General features: G+C 38.2%; 1 protein-coding gene across 2 annotated transcripts in view; it reads right to left on the reverse strand.

Moving 5' to 3' along the window:
* Positions 1–441: 441 nt before the first annotated feature.
* Positions 442–21,496, reverse strand: part of tc2n (tandem C2 domains, nuclear) — a 32,000-nt gene continuing 10,945 nt past the window's right edge. For both annotated transcript variants that reach the window (XM_002933204.5, XM_031891882.1), the window contains 7 exons: positions 16,343–16,418; positions 15,814–15,914; positions 14,558–14,674; positions 13,865–14,056; positions 8,741–8,855; positions 6,563–6,762; positions 442–1,562 (listed from right to left, as the gene is read on the reverse strand). In XM_002933204.5, the coding sequence (XP_002933250.4) occupies positions 1,452–1,562; positions 6,563–6,762; positions 8,741–8,855; positions 13,865–14,056; positions 14,558–14,674; positions 15,814–15,914; positions 16,343–16,418 (912 nt within the window). In that variant the 3' untranslated portion in view covers positions 442–1,451. The remainder of the gene's footprint in view (positions 1,563–6,562; positions 6,763–8,740; positions 8,856–13,864; positions 14,057–14,557; positions 14,675–15,813; positions 15,915–16,342; positions 16,419–21,496) is intronic.

Raw genomic sequence — 21,496 nt, forward strand, 5'->3', positions numbered from 1 at the left:
TACATATGCAGCTCTAAGGAATATGATAGATATGACATTTTGACTGCAGGCTAGGGGCAAAGACACATGGAGCTACTAGTAGCAGCTACTTGTGGCTACAAAAATAGACAATGCTGATCATTTACTGATAATTTTCTCGCTTTTTCTGGCATTTAGTAGCTGTGACAAGTAGCTGCTACTAAGTAGCACCATGTGCCTTCACCCTAAGGGCTCTGGCACATGGGGAGATTAGTTGCCTGCAACAAATCTCCCTTGTCACGGGCGACTAATCTCCCCGAACTACCATCCCACCGGCGAAAATGTAAGTCGCCGGTGGGATGGCACACACTGCGCAGGCAATTCCGGCAATTTGCCGAAATCCCCTGCGCAGCATGTGCCATCCCACCGGCGACTTACATTTTCGCCGGTGGGATGGTAGTTCGAGGAGATTAGTCGCCCGTGACAAGGGAGATTTGTTGCGGGCGACTAATCTCCCCGTGTGCCAGAGCCCTAAAAGGGAGAACTAGTGTGGACTCTGAGGAGAGATACTTATCAAAGCTCTAGAGATCACGTATCACTGCTTCCTGTAAATCCACCTCAGGCGCTGGTATTGCCAGGCACCTACCAATCACAAATGTTCACTTCCTGAATGGTGCCTGCCTATCAACACCAGCATTTTCCTTAGATAAAATATTTTCCATTCTTTTGACAGGGTACGACATGCAAGGAAGGGCATTTTAAATGCTTTATCCTTATTGAACCATTCTGGTCAAATCGCCAAATATGCCATAGGACTAAGTATTAATAATAAATCAAGTGATTAAATGGTTGCTAAATGTAAAATACATGTGGACCTAGTAGTAAGTTATTTGTATAATTTAAACATTCACATTTAAGATTTCCTACACATTTGAAGAAGCCAGGATATTTTAAATTGTATTCATAATTGTTAGTAGATGGAACCTACTATTATCAGCCATTTGAAGAGCTTAGTGGCTCACTCAATGTGCACAGAAAAAAAAGTTTCCCTATAATCACAAACAGTTTTCAGAAATCATTGCATCTGCAAATATTTGCATATACAGTGAAACCCTGTAGTAGGTGGTGTAGTAGGTGGTATCAGGAAGAAGCAAGAAACTTGGGTGATGCTTGTGTTTACATTATATGAAGGTCCATGTGCGTACAACAGAGACAGACTGTTGGTTCCTAAACCAGAATCTTTTATGCAATATTCATCCCTGGATGTCTTCAAATAGGTTCACTACAATCCAGGTAAAGCAGATGTAAAATCCATCTTAAGCAGTACCTCTCAAGGTTCTGTCAGATCCATGCTTTGGTTTGTAATTCTTGACTTCTTAAATATGAAAATAGCAAATTCTTTAAGTACTTGTGGTCCCATCCACCCTACTACAACATGGCTCTTAGTTCTTTCATTCCTGTTGTGTACGACACTACTGCATTTGGTGTCAGCTTCAAGAGGGATTTAGCTTATGCCACTTGGTGACTACTTTCTCTGGGTGTTGGATTGTGTCAGTCCATTGATCTGCAGCCTCACTGCTGTTGCTGTCGCTGCTAATCCATACCTGAAAATAAACCAAAATGCTTATTTGAAAAGCTTTTAAAATCTTACACCATATTGCTAGATTACTGTATGAGAGTTTTTGTCAAACTAGTAATATTCCACACATATAATACACAAACATAGTGCTCATTTACACTTGGCAAATTTGCACATGGGCATTAACCCATGGCAACCAATGAGTGATTGGCTTTATTCACCAAGCTGCAGGTAGAACAATGAATGCAACAATTTGGTTGGTTGCCATGGGTTTCTTCCATGGGCAAATTTGCCCGGTGTTAACAAATAAACCCGACTTAGTAAAATGCATTTGCAATGTTGTAACAGAAATTTGTGATACAAAACCACTATGGGGAACCATACTTGAGATCTATATATCTTCTATCTTTATTATTACATATATATATACACACACATATGTATATTACAATATAAATTGTTTGGGGGGGGGGTAATTATTTTCCTCTGGCTATGGTTTCCTCTTTGAGATACAGAGTTCCAAGAATATTTAGAGCAAATTAGTATTCATACCAAATCATCTTAAAATCACCCTAAACCCTCAAAGTGACCTACTGTTCTTAAACAGAAGTTAGGCTTATCTAGGGAAGCAAATTGGCATATTCACCTCTCAACCTTACTGGTCATCAGGCTGTATCCCCACAAGCAATTGCTTTATGCCCCCTACATTTTAGAAACCACTGCCCTAGTATCTATTAATGTTTGTGTCTTGTACTTTTGATTGATTTTTAAACACAATCATCTTTATCTCTTAAAATAGCCCTACTGTAGTGTACCCTTTTCAAGAATCCAAAAAGGGTGAAAAATGTAGTAAGCAGCTGCCATCTGTTGCTTCAATCACTGCATTCTTTTTGAGAATGTAGCAAAATGCATTGCGTGATATTTCCCTTAAACATCAGTCAGAGGACATCTACTGGTAATTAAGTTATCTGCAATGGACTATTGTTTTTCTATGATATTATGATTGCTATCACTGGTAATATCTGGCCAAATTATTGTCTCTGAAAACATTTGAACTGATATCAGTTACCTTTGGTTGATAAGGTCTAACTGGCGGGCTGGATGAGGCCTTCCAGAGGATTTTTATGGCTCCCAGTTTGCTCAAAGGATCCATAGGCTTCACTGTATGACATCATCCAGTGGCGTAACTTGATGTTGTGGGGCTATACAGCTAAGTCATTTAGGGCCCCTGAAATGTCCAGAGGTTGGCCAATATAGCAATATAAATATTTAAATTGCTTATTATACAGGGTCTATACCTTCTGCCCCCCCCCCCCTGCAGCTGCAGGGTCTGCTTTCTCTGTTGTTATGCCCCTGACATCATTATTTTAATTTAATCAGACCTTTAAACATGCTATATGACAAATAATTGTCCCACTACATGCAATACATGTAATCAACTGGACAGAACTGGTATAGAGGAAAAGTTCCATGCATAACATTACATGACTGTGTTATGAAGTTGCTTGTTGGTGACCTTTTAGTAGTTTGCTAGCAGTAAAACTTCCCACTGGATCCAAGTCAAACAGTCACCTAGTGTTCACTGGGTATGAGCAAGCAGGATACACATTAATCCTGTTACAAAGTCAGCAGGGGAAGATGAAAGCTCTGCTGCACCTGCACCTGCATGGCTTGGGACTAAGGAAAGACTGGCCTTTCCATCCTGTGTTTATTCATTTTCCTGGGGTTGTAGAAAGAAATCTGGCTGCCTATGTAAAGCAAGAGGAAGGTGAATGACCCATCTTTGTTTGTGTCTGGGCGGATTTGATTTATGAAAAAACACAGTAATAAAAAACATTGTTTTACAGTTTTTCTCCCTTTGTCTCATTTAATGGTATACCTTCTAAATCTACACACAAATGGTTTTGTTAAACTTCAAAATGACCATTTTCCTCTTTAACAACTATGATAATATTGTACGCAAATAACAACTGCTTGGATTCCAGCTTGATCTTCTGCCTGTATTATTCCATCCTTAGATTTAGCCAAGAGAAGAAATAAGAAATATAACTACTGTTCAATTGCTGCCTTTATCAGAAATTTATTCTGTATTCTGCCTGATGAACAACTGCACAACAGAGAAGCACAGGGGAATTGTTTATTGGCACTTACTACATAAAATAATGACATGAAGGGATAAGTACTGGATCTACTAAGGCTCTGCCATACTGTATTCATATTTACAGCATTCCCCATCAGGGGAATACAGGGGCTACTACAGTCAGAGGCTCCATGGCAGAGGGGGCCCAAGTAGATGTAATGATAGATGTAAGAATTTATATTGGTTGTAGGCAGGGCTTTGATGTAATGAATGTCTGGGGAAGATTGGTTATGTGTACAAAGGCATTTTTTGTTTTCTTTTAGACCCCATTCTTCTAGTTGTCAGGGCCCTTTGTTCATAGGCACATGATGGCCCCCGTAGGGTGGAAAAGCCCTGCTAAATAAGTAGTATTTGGCACTGTGATTCCTGGTGGTGGCCCTGTGGCAATGGTAGTCAGTTATTTTTCAGTGCATTTGGCTCCTTGGAACATGTTTGAGTCAACTGCCTGGCAAGAAAGCCTATGCCTAAGCAGCAAAAAACTTGAAATCACCCTGTGCACCATTTCTCTTACTACGGGATGGGATTGCATTCTGAATTTTGCGTCACATAGGGAATTCTGAAGTGCTGTAATTACACTTCATGAAAAGCAAAGGAGACACGAAAGACCTTTGTTTTCGTCCAGTATTTGGCAAATAAGGGATAGGGAGCTTTCCTACAACTCTACAGGGATGTATGCAGCTCCCTGACTGCTGATGGCCTTTTGCATAACAATAACATGGTGATGGAAGCATAAGGAGAGACGTAGGGAATTGAAAATTCGAGGGTCAGTAAGTTAGATACTCATTTCCTTGTAGTACCCTGCACTATGTGTCTTTACATTTGGGAATGTACTGAATGTGCTCAAAATAAGTATGCTCTAATAACCTTTAATAAGTTTTACCACAGTATGAACTGACCAGGTACACTGCCAATGCTGAATGGGGAATTGTATACATCCGCAAAATGTCTGGGTAAAATGTACATAACCCCTTTTTAGTTTCTTTTGTGTTGTTAAATGCATTTGATATCATTATTAAGAAAAAACTGCCGTCATAGACTTTTATTTATTTATCCCAATATACGTAGTTAGGTTTTTATATAGATTCAAAGCCACTAACACAATTCTTATATTTCTCCCCTAGGAGAGATAAGGTTCTCAACCATTGTCTATAAAGTAAACCAATCTTTAAAGTTACACCAGTGATTTACCATTACCGTTTATTTAAGGGATACAATGAATGAATGAGTTACATTTAAAAAGAGTGAAAAGCGTCTATCCTAGATGTAATTTATACAACTGACATTTCCGTCTCCCACAAGTAATTCTTTGTAAAGTGATATGCTGCAATCTGTACCCTAGTTCACTGTGTGCTTCCAGTGAAAGAAAGGCTTGTGTTATGTTAGAAAGCTTGGGAATGAGATGTTAAAGAAAAGCTATAGCTTGGATACATGATGCTCTTCAAGTGAAAGGTTATTTTGCAACATACATATTCTATTTAAAAATGTTTTATATACTTGTAATCTCAGTGATGTTGTTAGGCAGTTGGGTAAGGAAAACCTTCCTTTGCTCTATTAAATTTATGATTAAAGGTATTATTTAGAAAAGGAGCACTGTTTCTTTTGCCCACAATGCATTTATCCGCTGTCCTATTGTGCCAGCCAATGACAGAAGCAAATCTTTTTTGCACTGCTTATTTGATGGGCTGAATTGCTAAGTAAATGGAGTCCCCTTATAGCTTTTATAGCATTCCAGCACTTGAACATTTATAAATGAATATAATGTCAGTTCTAGGGAGTAATCAATCATTCCTCTGCAAGCTAGACTTCATTGCAGTGCTGGTAAGCTAAGGAAGTGTGACAATAAAGGGCCCAAATAACTTACTTATGTGCACCAAACATTAGGAATGACATGTATGGGGTGCCCATATGTTGCCCAAGGGGCTACCCTGCATGACTGGCACATGTTGATCCCACCTGCATTCACAGGCACAAGATTTGTGCCTAAGCAGTGAAACATAGACAAAAAATATGACACAATGCACCTGTTTTTTGCAGTTTGCACCTTGGTATAAATGAGCCTTTTACTGTTTAACAATTGCTGCACCTAGTTAGCTAGTTAATAATACATATTATATAAAATTTCTAATAACCTGGTCATTTCTCAGCAAATTTGTGAGCAGTTTTCTCATCAAAACCTTATTTTACATGAAAAAGTGTAAAGAACCAACAGTGTGATGAATAAAATTAACAGGTATGAGTGTGTGCATGGTGAGTGCCTCCGTTAGGTGGACAGGGTGCACATTTTACTCCTGGGCTCCAGGGCCTGCAGTTAAGGAACAAAGTGCTCTAGGGGTTAGCTTGGCAAACTGCTTCTGTTTGAATGAGGCTAAAGAAAAGTAATTTCTGTCAGCAATAACTAGAGGCATTTCTTGGCTTTGCAGTTAACCATTTACTAGACACCCTCAAATGTCTAATGTTTTTTTTTAATCAAAATATGAGTTTAGAGCTTAATACCTAAAAACTTTCCTATGGGACTTTTAGAAGCATATTTATCAATGTGTGAAAGTTAGAAGACACCATTTGCTAAATACTCTCCTAAAAATCCAATAGGAATGAATAGACTGTAGGTGAGTTTTTATGTATTAAGCTCTAAACTCACATTTTGATAATTCTGCACCTTAGTGTACAACTGATAGAAAGTTACAAGGCAGGCATTCTTGCTTTAGAAGAATTCTGTAAATGTACTGTGGCAATGATTCGACTAGCAAACAGTAAATAACAAAATCATAATACTCAAAATGATAATACTGCATGATTCCCTTTCATAGAAGTTTATTTAATATTTTAGAATGTGGCATTTGTTATGGATGCACCTCTGTCTATAACTGCTACTTTATTTGCCTCACCTGTCCGATAAAATGCTTCCGCCTCACTGAGCTCCTGCTGTAGAGTTTGATCAGAAAATTGATCCCCTCTTCTTTCAGTGTTACAGGGAAAATCATGGTTTCACCCCAGTTCACCTGGCCATTGGTAACTTTTAGCAGACGGGTCTTTTTCTTGTATAGCAGTCCCTCTGTACTGAACATTTCCACTTTCACAAAAAAATCTAAGGATAATGACAGAAAGCTTATCAAAATGTATTCTCTGTATGTACCGCAAGGCAAGAATCCCTAAGAATCTAGGCCCTCGGGTTAGCTAATGTATATACATTTCGTTTTTATAGATAGGGTTTTACTTTTTCTATATATGTGCAGTAAGACATTCTGGCATAGATTAATCTGCCAAGTAGACTTATTTATTTGCCTTATTAATTTACATTTTTGTGTTTATTCATTATCACATCTAAGAGCTGCCATACTCTGTTACTGCTCACACACAGAAACTAATTTTCACATTAGAAATGGTGTTATTGCATACCAAGCAAATGCACCTTCAAACGCAGCATATATTGTATCAAAAGTAATAACTGATTAGTAGAATGTCACAAGCCTAGCTTATTCACCCACAGCAACCAATATCAAAAACTGTTTGGGATTTTAAAACCCTGCCTTGATTGTAGTTTTTTGTAGCAGCAATTAAAGATCTGTACTATAATAGCAGAGACGTCAACAGTCTCTGTGTCATTACAGAGGTTGTGATCTAGCCATAGGCTTTTGCAGACCTTACTCCTCTTTATGCAAAACAGTTAAAAGAAGTAAATGACTTAACGAGCCAGATCTAGATTATATGATTATCCATATTAACTGAAGCCATGGAGCTAGCTAAAAGTTTGTGTATGTGATGGTTAATGTCTGCCCTTCACAGGCAGAGAAAAGTGCAACCTTCCTTAGTTGGAAAAATTATTAAATCCCAGAAACACTGTAGTTTTTCCAATAAAACCTAGAATAACTGCTATCATCTGTTATATATAACAATATAGAAATATAGATACGTTTTATACAATGTTTTTGAACAAAAAACGTATACTTGTTACACCAAAATACCCAGAATTGTTAGTGCATCGTAAGGGCTACGGTGCATGGCACAATGCCAAGTGTTTACCCCCCAGACAATTAATGGCTGCACAAGTGGGCAACAAAACCCTTGTAATGCCTACCTATTACTTAATGGAACATGTGTGGACCCAAAGATTTGTAATTGATGAATGCTTTTAATTGCACTGGGCAAAAAAACTACTGGAATTGTGCCATAGACCTAAGAGCACAGCCACACATGGCATATGGTCCGCTTCTCTCTGTCTGTGTTTGATAGGCAGGTGGAGAGAAATGGATCTGCGCTTATATGCTGCTGTGTGTAGCTGCACTGACAGGCACAAGGTCATCCTGAGTGCAGCTACACTAGGGTTGCGACCTGTTTGATTTTGACCCAGACAGCCCAGATTTTCCATATCAGTATATCTGGACAGGACTCTCCATAACTGATGTCGCGATCAACGATTCGCTGATCACCACGTCACAGCCCTGCCCTCTAATGTCATGTCTAATGTCTCTATGTCTAATGACACCTGTGACGTCACTGTTCTGCCCCCAAGATGTTGGCCCGGAGCCAAAAGGTGGCCCAAAAATGCTTGCTTTCATGTTTTTCGGGCTAATCTCAGGTCCATGTAGCTGTACTCAGGCTGAAGCTGTCCCTGTCAGTGTGGTTTCACACAGGAGATTATAGGAGTGGATCGACTTCTCCCTGCCTGCCTACAAAATGCAGGTGAGAGAAGCTGATTGTGTGCCATGTGTAACTGTGCCCTAAAGTCTCTGAGACACTATATGTACAGCTATTACAAAAATCAGATGTTTGTGTTCCTAGAAACCAAAACATTTGTTGAGCTCAATAACATAACAAGTAGAAATATCCAGACACCAAAATCAGTATGGGCGTTGTGCAAGGTTTCAGTGATTACGTGTAGATGCAGGACAATTATTAGATTAGACTAACAGCCAATTCCTGTACAGTAATACACAAAGCTGAAGGTCCTTTTGCTACTGAATGAGTTAAGCCAACTTGGAGTGTGTCTGAGTCAGGGAATCAGACATCGATGCCAAGTACAATGGGAACAGAGCAAGCATAGAACAGACAAAGCCAGAACATACTTATGGAGAGCGGTGTAGAGGAGTTTGGCAGGTTCTGAGCCTTGAGAATTTGTAATTGAATCCTGCTGTTTATTGCCTGGAAACAGGTCCCGACCTGGAGCTCAGCCTGACAGACCTGCACAAATCGACAGATAGAATATGTCAGGGTAAACATGCAAACAAAAGGGTCTTTCATAGCAAATGATACACTTTCACTACTGCCCTGCTGCTCACCCAGTATTGAATCCTGCAGGATTAATGAGAAACCAGCTTGTAGCATAAGCCTGTTCCTGCCTTTCTCTCCCATTTTTGCTTTGAGACAATTATCTATTATTTAGCGCCTTAAAGGACAAGGAAAGGCTTAGTCTCTTGGGGGTGCCAAAAATGTTAGGCACCCCCAAGTGACTTTAATCGCTTACCTTGTACCCCGGGCTGGTGCCCCTGTTAGGAGAGAACAGCACCAGCCCGGGGTACCTGTGAGTGAGCGCTTCCTCCTTCCTGCTTCGTTTTGCCGGGACCCCAGGACCAGCGCATGCCAAGTCGAGTGAAAAGCCTATTTCTTCGGCTTTTTCACTCTACTGCGCATGCGCGCGCACACGAAGCAGGAAGGAGGAAGCGCTACAGGTACCCCGGGCTGGTGCTGTTCTCTCCGAACAGGGGCACCAGCCCAGGGTAAAAGGTAAGTGATTTAAGTCACTTGGGGGTGCCTAACATTTTGGCACCCCCAAGTGACTTTGCCTTTCCTTGTCCTTTAAAGTACGACAGGATAGTACACATTGATGTATTAGTACATGAAAGCCTTGATAAATATGCCCCAGTTGCAATCAGTAGAAAGTTTAATACAAAATTTATATATAATATAGGTTTCAGTGTCAGGCACGTGAGAATAAATTTGTTTCTGACAGACTAATTCTGAACCAGAAACAAATAAGTATGGTGCCACTTACTTCCATTTTGGGGTTTTGTTGCAGAATCTTTGTGATTTATGCTAATTCTCTAAATATCTCTAAAACTTTAAACTTTAAAACTTTTTTTAAATCTCTAAAAGGGCTAATTTACCCCAGGTGTAAGTGCAAGAGAATTAAGGGCTCTAAGAACTAAGGGCCCATACACTTAGCCATTGCATTTGGGCAATGGTCCATGCAGGCTGCATTCAGAACTGCTTCCTGCAGTGCAGTCAGAAGCCTTGTTCTAATTGCCACAAAAGTTCACACATTGGCAGTGCACTCCAGGTCAGCATAAAAAAGCCGCAACAGGTGATATTAAAATCGATCAACCTTTATTTGCACATCTAAAAAACACAGCTTGAGGTCTTACGCGTTTCGTGACAGCGCACTTCCTCAGAGACCTCTCTCCATTTCTTACACATAGGAAATATATACCCATAATCCCACCCATAAAATTACCATGTCCAATGGCATCCGTTACAAACATATACATATTCCAAGAACTAATTAGATGTGCCTGTTAAGTAGTTAATTGTTCACACAGTTTTATATCCTGAATTTTTCAGATAGTCAGTTAAAAAAGAAACCACATAACATTATAATGACAGTTACAATCCTTTAGATAAACACATTGATTGCAGCAAATTAATCAAACTATGAACTGCTTTTAAAAGTAACAGCTTATATCAAATGTTAAATTCAGCCCTTGAGGTTGCCTTGTGCACAGTTTATAAATCCACTTCACTTCTGCCCTTAACAGTTTTGATTGTATATCGCCCCCTCTAGGTCCTGCGGTCACCTTTTCAATTCCCTGCAGTCTCACATACCCTACATTACCATTACTGCACTCACTTAAGTGCCTGGAGACTGTTGTAGTTTCACTTCTTGATTTTATTAAGTTTAAATGTTCTCTAGCCCTCTCCTTTAGTGGCCTGGTGGTACAGCCAACATATTGCTTTAAACACCTCGTGCAGGTAAGCAGGTATACAACTGACTTAGTATTGCAGTTTATATAGCTCCTTATATCATAGCGCTTATTAGTTACACTACATACAAAAAAATTCGAGACATGTACTGCTGTGCACGTCACACATTTCCTTGCACCGCACCTATACATCCCTTTACTTTGTAACCAAGTGGTTCTTTGATCACCCCGCACATACAAACTAGGAGCTAAAATAGAACCCAAAGTGGGAGCCTTTCTCGCTACCATCCGGAAACCTGAATTGAGAATTCTTTTAAGGGCTTGGTCAGCATACAACACCGGTAGATACTTTCCTATAATCTGTTTAATCTGGTCAAACTGTCTACTATACTTAGTTATAAGAATCACTGGGCTAGCCTTTTTTCTTTCTCTGAAATTCATATCACTTTTCCTATTTCTCTTAAGCAATTCCTGTCTATCAGTTTCTAGTGCAAACTTAAATGCATCAAATAGCGACTTCATAGCATAGCCCCTGTCCAGAAACCTATCACGTAACTTGCAGGCCTCCTTAACAAATTCCTCATCAGAACTACAGTTCCTGCGCAAGCGCAGAAACTGACCCTTTGGGATACCCCTATTGAGATGCCGAGGATGGCATGAATCGGCTCTCAATATGGAATTTCCAGAGCAAGGTTTTGTATATACCGTAGTCTCTATCTTCCCTTCTTTAATAGTCAGTGATAGATCCAGATAAACTATTTGGTTTGCACTACAGACACTGGTAAACTTTAGGTTTAGAGCCATATTATTAAGACTTTTAACGAAGTCATTAAAATGCTCCTCAGTTCCATCCCATACAAATACCAGGTCATCAATGTAGCGACGATAAACCACCACATGTTCGATACCAGGTGCATCACCCCCAAGGATATGGGTCTCCTCCCACCACCCCATGATCAGAGAACCACTTGGTTACAAAGTAAAGGGATGTATAGGTGCGGTGCAAGGAAATGTGTGACGTGCACAGCAGTACATGTCTTGAATTTTTTTGTATGTAGTGTAACTAATAAGCGCTATGATATAAGGAGCTATATAAACTGCAATACTAAGTCAGTTGTACACCTGCTTACCTGCACGAGGTGTTTAAAGCAATATGTTGGCTGTACCACCAGGCCACTAAAGGAGAGGGCTAGAGAACATTTAAACTTAATAAAATCAAGAAGTGAAACTACAACAGTCTCCAGGCACTTAAGTGAGTGCAGTAATGGTAATGTAGGGTATGTGAGACTGCAGGGAATTGAAAAGGTGACCGCAGGACCTAGAGGGGGCGATATACAATCAAAACTGTTAAGGGCAGAAGTGAAGTGGATTTATAAACTGTGCACAAGGCAACCTCAAGGGCTGAATTTAACATTTGATATAAGCTGTTACTTTTAAAAGCAGTTCATAGTTTGATTAATTTGCTGCAACAATGTGTTTATCTAAAGGATTGTAACTGTCATTATAATGTTATGTGGTTTCTTTTTTAACTGACTATCTGAAAAATTCAGGATATAAAACTGTGTGAACAATTAACTACTTAACAGGCACATCTAATTAGTTCTTGGAATATGTATATGTTTGTAACGGATGCCATTGGATATGGTAATTTTATGGGTGGGATTATGGGTATATATTTCCTATGTGTAAGAAATGGAGAGAGGTCTCTGAGGAAGTGCGCTGTCACGAAACGCGTAAGACCTCAAGCTGTGTTTTTTAGATGTGCAAATAAAGGTTGATCGATTTTAATATCACCTGTTGCGGCTTTTTTATGCTGACCTGGAGTGCACTGCCAATGTGTGAACTTTTGTGACGAGATTTGTCCCCTGGCTACGGACTCGGGGCAGGAGCACCCGGGTCAACAGGACTATCTGGTAAGCATAATGCTTTCTTATTTGGAAGTGAGTTACCCCTGGCCGTGAGTTTTTTCACCTGAGCGCAGGGTCCGGGGCAGGTTGCACCTGGACCAAAAGATTTGAGCGGTGAGCAGTTTGTGTGGGGGAACCTGTATTGCTTTTTCCAGACAGGCACCTGTATTTTTAAACTAATTTCTATGTTTAAATTAGCCCTCAAATTGTGTGCTGTGGATATATAATAATTTTTTCGTGTTGTTCTAATTGCCAACCAAATATAATAAATTTTTTGCACTGCCCTTAAAGTAGGCAAAGTGCATTGTCATCAAGCATAATTTTTTGTGTTTACCCGAAACCCGAATCCTTCATAAAAGATTCAGCCGAATACCAAACCGAATCCAAATCTATGCAAATTAGCAACGGAAGGGTTCATGTATGCTTAAACATTTTATAAGCCATGTTTACAGCATGTGATTTTAAGGATTTTTATTTGATTCAGTCCGAAGTCCCGAAAAAGCCAGAATCTTGGACGAACTCGGAACCTAATCCTGGATTAGGTGCATCCCTACATAGGAAAGATAATATTGTCTATATTGTTTAAAAAATTAACAGGAAAGTAACTGCAGTACTCATTCCAGGTCTGCACTGGGATATAAAATAGGCTTTGACATTTTAGGTACACAGTGGCCCAAACAGCCCCCACCAGCCCAATAAATAATGATTGTCTATGGCATCTTACAGCTGCCCCTCTAGCATTTGCCACAATCCACAGTTTTTCAGCCTAGGTCTGGCTCAGGCAAATCTCAAGGCTGCAAGGCTGTCAAAATGAAGAAGATTCTGAAGAGATTCTGAGGAGACTTCTGTTACTGGACACTCAATCACACAGTATGGTAAAAGTGCCAGCCATTCTGCTTCTTTTTGTGTTCAAATAATGGCTTTTTATTGTTTCTAGCAGCTTGTCAAAGCTACAGTGTGGGTTAGGCCAAGGACTAATGATTTCTTTCTTTGTAAGTTAAAACTGCCAGCCGAGAAAGCATAAATACACCACAGGAGGGCCATCTTGTTATGAATTTAGAAATGCACTTTATTGTTTTTGTGTTTCTTCAAAGGAAAACTATAAGGCGGGGATTTAATAAAGAACATACAGCAGTATTATGAAATGTATTTCACTCCAGTTGTGGCCTAGATTAAAAGTGCATCCACTAGAAGCACTGTGTGCTAAAAGATGCTGAGTTTTGTAGCCCATTCAAAGCCAACAAAGGGTATGGAGATTCTGCAACTTCTTATTTTGTATACAGAAAACAAGGAAGCATAAGAATCTAAACTCCTAAGCAACCCACTTGCTGTATATATCCCCTAATGAGCTCTACAACCCTCTCACCGTTACTTTGGAAGATGGCACCAATTCCAGCCAATGGTCTGTCTCCTCTTCACTCAAATCACGCAGGGATATTGAACAATGGCTGATGGTTCTTTTCCTAGGAGTTAAACTTAGCACCTTGAAAACCAATCTTGACGCCTGCAGACTTTGATGCTTGATAGCAAAGACGAAAGTTTCCATAAATTCAGTGTCCTGAAAAAAAAAACAACACGTATTGCTTTCTTAGATAGGGGTACAAAAATGGCATAAAACTGCTTTCTGGCACAATGTTCTTACAATGGGCTCCAGCAGATGACATCAGTAAATAGACCTTTAAATCTGTAATTTATACTTATGGAGAGAGCAACCAATACTGAAGAGACCAAATACATTAAATACTGTATGTTGTACAAACATCACAGTGCTTCGCTGAGGTCATTTTTTTTATGTGTAAACTTGGTGATTTCAGCTATTTTTTCCTTTGGCACCCTATGCTAACAAAGTAACATATAGTGCACTTACACTTGTACAAAGGAAAGTCTGTAATCATACCATGGCACTGTGCCCTCGGTGGAGGCAGCATACTTGCGGAATATAACTCACAGACACTTAGCAACTTAGCGGTAACATGCACTGAAGGCCTTTGAGACCATAATCTTTAAAATACAGCATTTGGACTTTTAAATCATATGATGAGAAAATCTTGAGACTTACCAGAGAACCTTCTTTTGCTGAGGATTTAAAAGGTACAGCTTTGGGCAAGGTAATGATACCTTTTATATAGATACTGGGATTTTCTCCACAGCTCACAGGCCAACTAAGGTCTTTAATCTAATAAGAAAGCAAAGCGATAGATATTTATTCAAGGATAATCACCACCGGTAATTCGATTTGAACACAAAATATATCAGTTCTTAATAATGAAAGGTAGGTGAATTACCCACTGAGTAATGTCACTCTATCCTTCTTTGGCTAAGGAAAACCATGCAAAGTTATCTTAGTGATGGCTCATTTACACAGGGAATTGAAATTAGAACATTAATCCACAGTGCTGCGCTAATCATATATATGTTTTCATTAGTCTGTCTGCAACAGACTGATCAAATATCTGACCGACTGCTAAAATTTACTGCAGTAGTGTCAATTCTACCCCTTTGTGAATATATTCTAGAAATTAAAATATGCTGAAATTCTATCATTACAGTGATAATCCTTCATGGTAGACGCCAGGTTTAGCAAATGCTAGATAGGAACACGTCATACGGTGTGCAATAAGGATTAACATTTTCAGCTTAATCACTTGCTGCCAATAGTGCAACGGGCTATATTAATCACATGCACTTTTGTATGACTCCTAACTTTGCCACATATCTAGATTTTTGTACTCTATAAATAAATTCATATTTCAAAAACTCTCAGAATTTAGCTATACTTAGTTGCCAAGGAAAACCTGCACTGAAAGGAAAACTAAAGAGTTGGGGCTCTATACAGAAATTTATATTGGTACAGAACAAGCCAGCTGAAAAGGCTTTGTAAATGGATCTCATAAAGAACACCTTCACTAACTGAAAAGCATGTTAAACCATGACCATTTCATCTATACAAATGCCACAAAAATGCTCTTTAAAAAGTTTCACCTATCCAGAATTATTATTATTATTGTTTTTCTCTTCACATATACACAGTCTAATTTCCATTTCATTTTGAGCACTATTTTTTTCAACAAATGTGTAACATTTGAAATAGTCTAGACAGAAATAAATATTGAATGCCGTTTCCTGAGGGACTTTTGGGATGCCCAAAAGATTTCAGAAAAGTTGCAGGAAAAATGAACAAGTGGAAATAATACTGGGGTAAACAAGTGAAAAATTAATTGGGCTAAAACTTCTGAAAACAGAAATCATTTAAACTTCTAGGAAGACCAGAAGTAGAAACATGCTTCCTGTGGAAAAAAGTCAGCTGTACTTTACCTTTACAACAGTTATCCAGATTTGTTCAACAGCCACAATATACCGGAGTTTGAAATTTAGTCTTCCAAAATCTTTCTCATCGCCTGATAATGTTATTGTATCTGGAACAAAGGAAAGCCATATTAATAGCCCAAATAGATAAGAAGTAGTGTAAAGTATAAGGAACAACTGAAATGACTTCAAAATATTTTTATAAGAGGTTAGCCTTTTGTCTTTGAAGGTTATGTTATGTAAAATGATTTTAAGGGGTGGACTTTCATAACACTTCATTAATATCAGTATGTTGGATGAGCTTGACTTTTAATTTTAAGCTACAGAATAACTGTCAAAAACAAAAAGGAAATTAATACAGGAAAACATGAATGGGTTACTTCTGAGATCCCAACCTGGTAACAATACAGTATAGCAATTCACACCAATGAATGCCACAAAAGTATCTTTTCTAAAAATTATACTCAAAAGTGAAAATATCAGCCTTCAAAATCCAAAAGTGTCCTTATATCTTCTACTCTCAGTACAGACTTCTTACCAAGGCTTCGGTTGCTGCCTTGTGAATCTTTCCTGGACGAGTTACTGCTCCGGATGCTGGAAACAGAATCATATCTCTGAAAAGGAAATTATCTTTGTTTAAGCCAACATACAATTTAAATATCTTTGACTCAGTCAAGTTAAAGGGGAATTAGAAATTGCTAAAATGTAGTATTATTATGTGTTATGTAAAGTATTATACCTATGATAAATGACACATTTGTGTTAATCAGTTTTAGAGAGCAAATGTTAACACTAATATACTGGAGTCCCTGATACTATTTAGTTGGCAGGGACCTCCCTGCCGAGCCCAACTGCCCCAACCAGTATTAGCCATGCTAAGTAGAATGGGGCACCAATAAATAAAATGCTAGTCTAAATAGGCCACAGCCCTGACCTGCCCCCACCATACCAAAATACATCCCAGATTCACCCAAAATCCCACCAATACCTACTTAATAGCTCTCTACTGTGCCAACTGGAACCATCCCTAATATGAACCCACCTCTTCATTATTCTTGGTGAACGGAGCTGGGCTTTCTTTATATTAATGGAGCATCCGCACAAGAATTCTAATTGCCCTGAAATTATTGTTGTGTTCAAATTGCTATAATACCTCCAGCACTTACTCTTTTTCAGGACAAAAGTCAGAGACCATAAATCTCTACATAGTTTTAATTTTCCAATGAAATATGTTATCATTGTAATAATGTACCTATACTGAAATAAACAACCAAAACTCATACAGGTAACAAACCAGAAATAACATGTGACTGTATGTGACTAAAATTGCCCTTAGCTCTGGTAACCTGAGAAACCCAGAAGGTAGCCATATTTAAAGCAGAATTTTCCTGGATGATACAAAGAGGGCTAGGCACAAGTAAAAGTTGTGCTGCCCCCACTCAGCTAAGGTGGAAATGGTAATAAGGGATTGTTTACTTTAACATGCATCATCTATTAACTGGTATACATAATTTTATTAGACACACTGGAGACAGATATAATTAAAAAAATTTCCACAGCTACAGTATCTAATGGAAATTATAAGCCCAAAAGTAAATTTTATCCATCCTCCATTACAAATAATGTTGTCAAACTAGTACCTAGCTAGGTAACTAGATAGATAGATAGACAGACAGATGATAGATAGATAGATGATAGATAGATAGATAAATAAATAGAGATAAATGATAGATAGATATCATATCATCCCCAGATTTTTTGGAAGACAATTTTTTTGTTCACAACAATGAATTTTAGGCAGTTCATCCACAACTCCAGGCCAAACTCACTGGTAAGTTGGAGTTTTGCCCACATTCCCTTATACATTGGAGCTCATGAAAGTCCAAAAGGAGTCAAGCCAAGATACCTGCCAAGCCAAGCCAAGATACCTGGCCACTGAAATTTCTTTGAAGAAAAGTAAATGTCATCCCCAAAAAATCAGGGCCTGGAGAAGACAAATGTGCCAGTGTCCCTTTAAATATTTAAAACATTTCTATTACAGTATTATTATAATATTCTACACTCCTCGTATACTATCACAATTATTAGACTTATAATATTCTTTCTTAATATGAAGAAATAATTGTAGCAGGTTTGGGGTGATGCACTGACAGTCATAAGTTAAAGTTATGGAAAGGTAATGTGCTGGTTGCAAGTCAAGCCAAGCTCATTCCACTGCAATGGAGGATTCCCAGTTAAAGGAAAACTATACCCCCAGAATGAATAAGTAACCAACAGATAATATAATATAGACTAAGTGACCTATTAAAAAAATCTCCTCAGAGATCACCTGACAGGAAATAATGCAGCTCTAGCTGTAACAGGAAGTAGTGTGGAAGCAAAAGACAGAACTCTGTCCATTAATTGGCCAATGGGACCTAGCATGTATGTGTGCCTTGGCTTGTTTGTGTGCACTGTGAATCCTACGATCCCAGGAGGCGGCCCTTAATTCTTAAATTTTCTATTTAGGAGTATCCAATAGCACATACTACTAAAAAAGCATATTTTTTTGAACATGGTTTATTTACATGAAAGAGGGTTTTACATATGAGCTTATTTATGCAATATATTTTCATAGAGACCTACATTGTTCAGGGATATAGTTTTCCTTTAAAGAGAAGACATTTTATAGAATTGGAGGCCTGGGAACAGTATGCTACCCTCCCAATAACCTTTTCATCACACAGATGGTTTATCTGCTTCATTTCCATTATGGGATTAGGCCTAATTTATCCTTACTACACTCTTTTCCTTTCTGTCTCTGGAATTTTTGAAATATACAGTGAGTTAATTCCCAACTTAGAAACAAATCAACAAATCTTCTGTTAGACATCTAACCATTCACCCAGGCCGTATTATTTGCTTAAATAAATGCTTCCTTGCTATTGAAAACTGAAGTGGCACTTTTTGTGTGCCTAAAAATATTTACACAATAGGAACTTTTCATACTTGTACCTTCTTTACATTCCACTCTTGTCTAAGTTCTCTGGCTCATGCACAGAAAATGCTTACATTTACTCTAGAATGACAATTGCACAACTTCGAAACAAACACTAATGTTGTAGTTATAGGAAGTTTAGGTTATAACTGGGATGTCTTGCAAAAATACAAAAAACAAAATAAAAAGAACTTTAAAGAGTTACTGACACCAGAAATTAAACCTTTTTTACATCAATCATAACATTGTCTTTGCATGAGCTTTATAATTTTGCCATAAAAGTATTTGCTGATGCTTTTACATTCCTTATCTGATCCCCCATGTTCTTCTGTGAGGGGGCTGCCATATTTGTGCAGCAGGAGGCCGTTAGCATTAGAAGCTATAACTGACAGGCTGAGAAGGGACAGTCAGGTTGGCAAAACAGTCAGGTTTAGGAACTTCAAGTAACAATTACATACAAAACCAGCCCTAACAGTGAAAAAAGATCAACATGACCTATAGGTAATGTTGGCTTTTTATGTAGATTCATAATTTGAAAAGTCATTTTTTCATGTCAGTATCACTTTAAGAAATATGTATTGTATAAACTTATAGCGACATAACTTTCTTGCCTCCTTACTTTTTTTCCATAGCAGTCTGAGCGTGCTGTACTATCTTATGTAGCCACAGAGTGTGACAAATTATTAAAGTTTTGAGTGGATAATCTTGGCCTTCCTCAAATGAAGGGAAACATTGTAACAATATGTAAAACTCTGTAGTTACAAATAAATAGGTAAAGCATCTTATTAACATTTTGTATTTATAACTGCTATTCTTCTATTTTGATTTAATAAAAAGCACTAAAGCATTTACTGGTCACCTGTTTAAAAGCACGAGTTACTTCTCCTGGGCAAATTTAATCAGGGTCATTTTTCAACAATGGGAAAATTTGCCCGTGGGCAGTAACTCATGGCAACCAATCAAATTGTTACATTCATTATTCTGCTTGCAGCTGGCTGAAAAAAGCTAATCACTGATTGGTTGCTACATGTTACTGCTCATAGGCAAATTTGCCCAGTGTTGATAAATGAGCTACATATTTTTTTTTTTATTACATATCGAGGAAAAGGTTTAACTGCAGCAGAGGGAATGTATTAGGGTGATGGGTGGCTTCTGCTGTAATGATATAGTGGCATTACTGGCTTAAATATTTAATATGACATCTCACAAGATGATTGACAGGGGTAATCCATCAGTTCATGTATTTTTAATCAAATAAAAATGGTTAACATTCTTATCTCTCCTGCCCTACTAGGGATCACCAATTCAGGTCATGACTGCCCTCTGTGTAAAGCTTGGTCAGTGGTCACATAACAAGGTGATGAAAAAAAACCCAGAATAATTCACCACAAATAAGTCATTTTCATGGCTTCCTATTTTTCTAATTTTTTTCTCTACAGTTTACATTTTAAAAATGCATTCGTTTAGTATCCCCTCTCTCATGTTTCCCAGCAGTAGCTCAGTAAGTTTGGTCTGTTACAGTTTGATACATTCATGACATCTGTTTCTCAGCACCAGTATCATATTATAATAATTGCTTTGAACACCGTAGCAAAGCTTCAAAACAAGGAGCATACAAGGATCATTCAGGAATGGCTGAAGCTGCTGAGAAACTTTAGCAAAGAATGTAGAAAATTGTAACCATTTACATGGATTACTGAGCTGCTATTGAGCAACAGAAAGTAGAGGACATTTATTTAAAATGTACATTTTAAAGAAATGGTAAAAAATCATTATTTGGGGTGTACTATTTACAAACCATGCTCTTGTAATGGTGGATAATCACCATCTGGTATTTCATTAACTGTTGAATAATGAAAAAACAATGAAGACCTCAGCCCTTCTTTATTACCTGGCACCTGCCTCTAATAAAGCAGTAAAGTACTTTCTTTATCCTTCTTCCATGGTCCCCTGCACACACCTCTTAGCTATCTGACCCACAGCACTAAAACTTTCTAAAGATGTCTTTTTTGTCAAGAAAAGACCCCAAAAAAATACCCAATCTTTTTTTTATATGTTTTATCCATCAAATTACAAAACCCCGGACCTGGCCTTAGGCCAGCCCTCCCTGGTTTACCCTATTAGGCCTCATGTCCACAGGTTGCTCTACATTTGGGTTGTTACCTACAAAAATAGGAATGCCTTTGAGAAACAACAGAGAACAAAAAAAGAGTAAGCAAAAGAGAGTTTCATGTTTAATGCTATATTGCATATCTTGCTCAGGCCACATGAGAAACGTACTTGATCAGTAGTCCTTTTTTTCTCTGACAAAAAAACAGGCATGGACAGGGGGTGGTGTTAGGGGAACTCATGTGCTTTTAAACTCACTGTCTAAAGAAAATGCTATTTCTACATAAATTACATTAATCTGTCTGGATTAAATAGGCATACCCTAATCACAAACAGTAATCAAGAAGTTATAGTACACCTCTGATTGTCATCTAAGCACAATATAGCACAATTAGTGAATAAGTGAATAACAAACAGGGTGGAGGCAGGATGAGACACTTCTCCAACACAAGCATAGTAGGAGTATTTTTCTCTGTATTTATTTATCTGTGATTTATCAGATGTAAGTCTGACATTAGGTCAATAATCCAATAATCACTTATGTTCCTGTGTACTGTATTATTGAAACTTTATGCAACTATATTTCCTCTGACAACAGGCTAGTAT

Source organism: Xenopus tropicalis, chromosome 8, assembly GCF_000004195.4.
Source record: "Xenopus tropicalis strain Nigerian chromosome 8, UCB_Xtro_10.0, whole genome shotgun sequence".
Taxonomy (NCBI): domain Eukaryota; kingdom Metazoa; phylum Chordata; class Amphibia; order Anura; family Pipidae; genus Xenopus; species Xenopus tropicalis.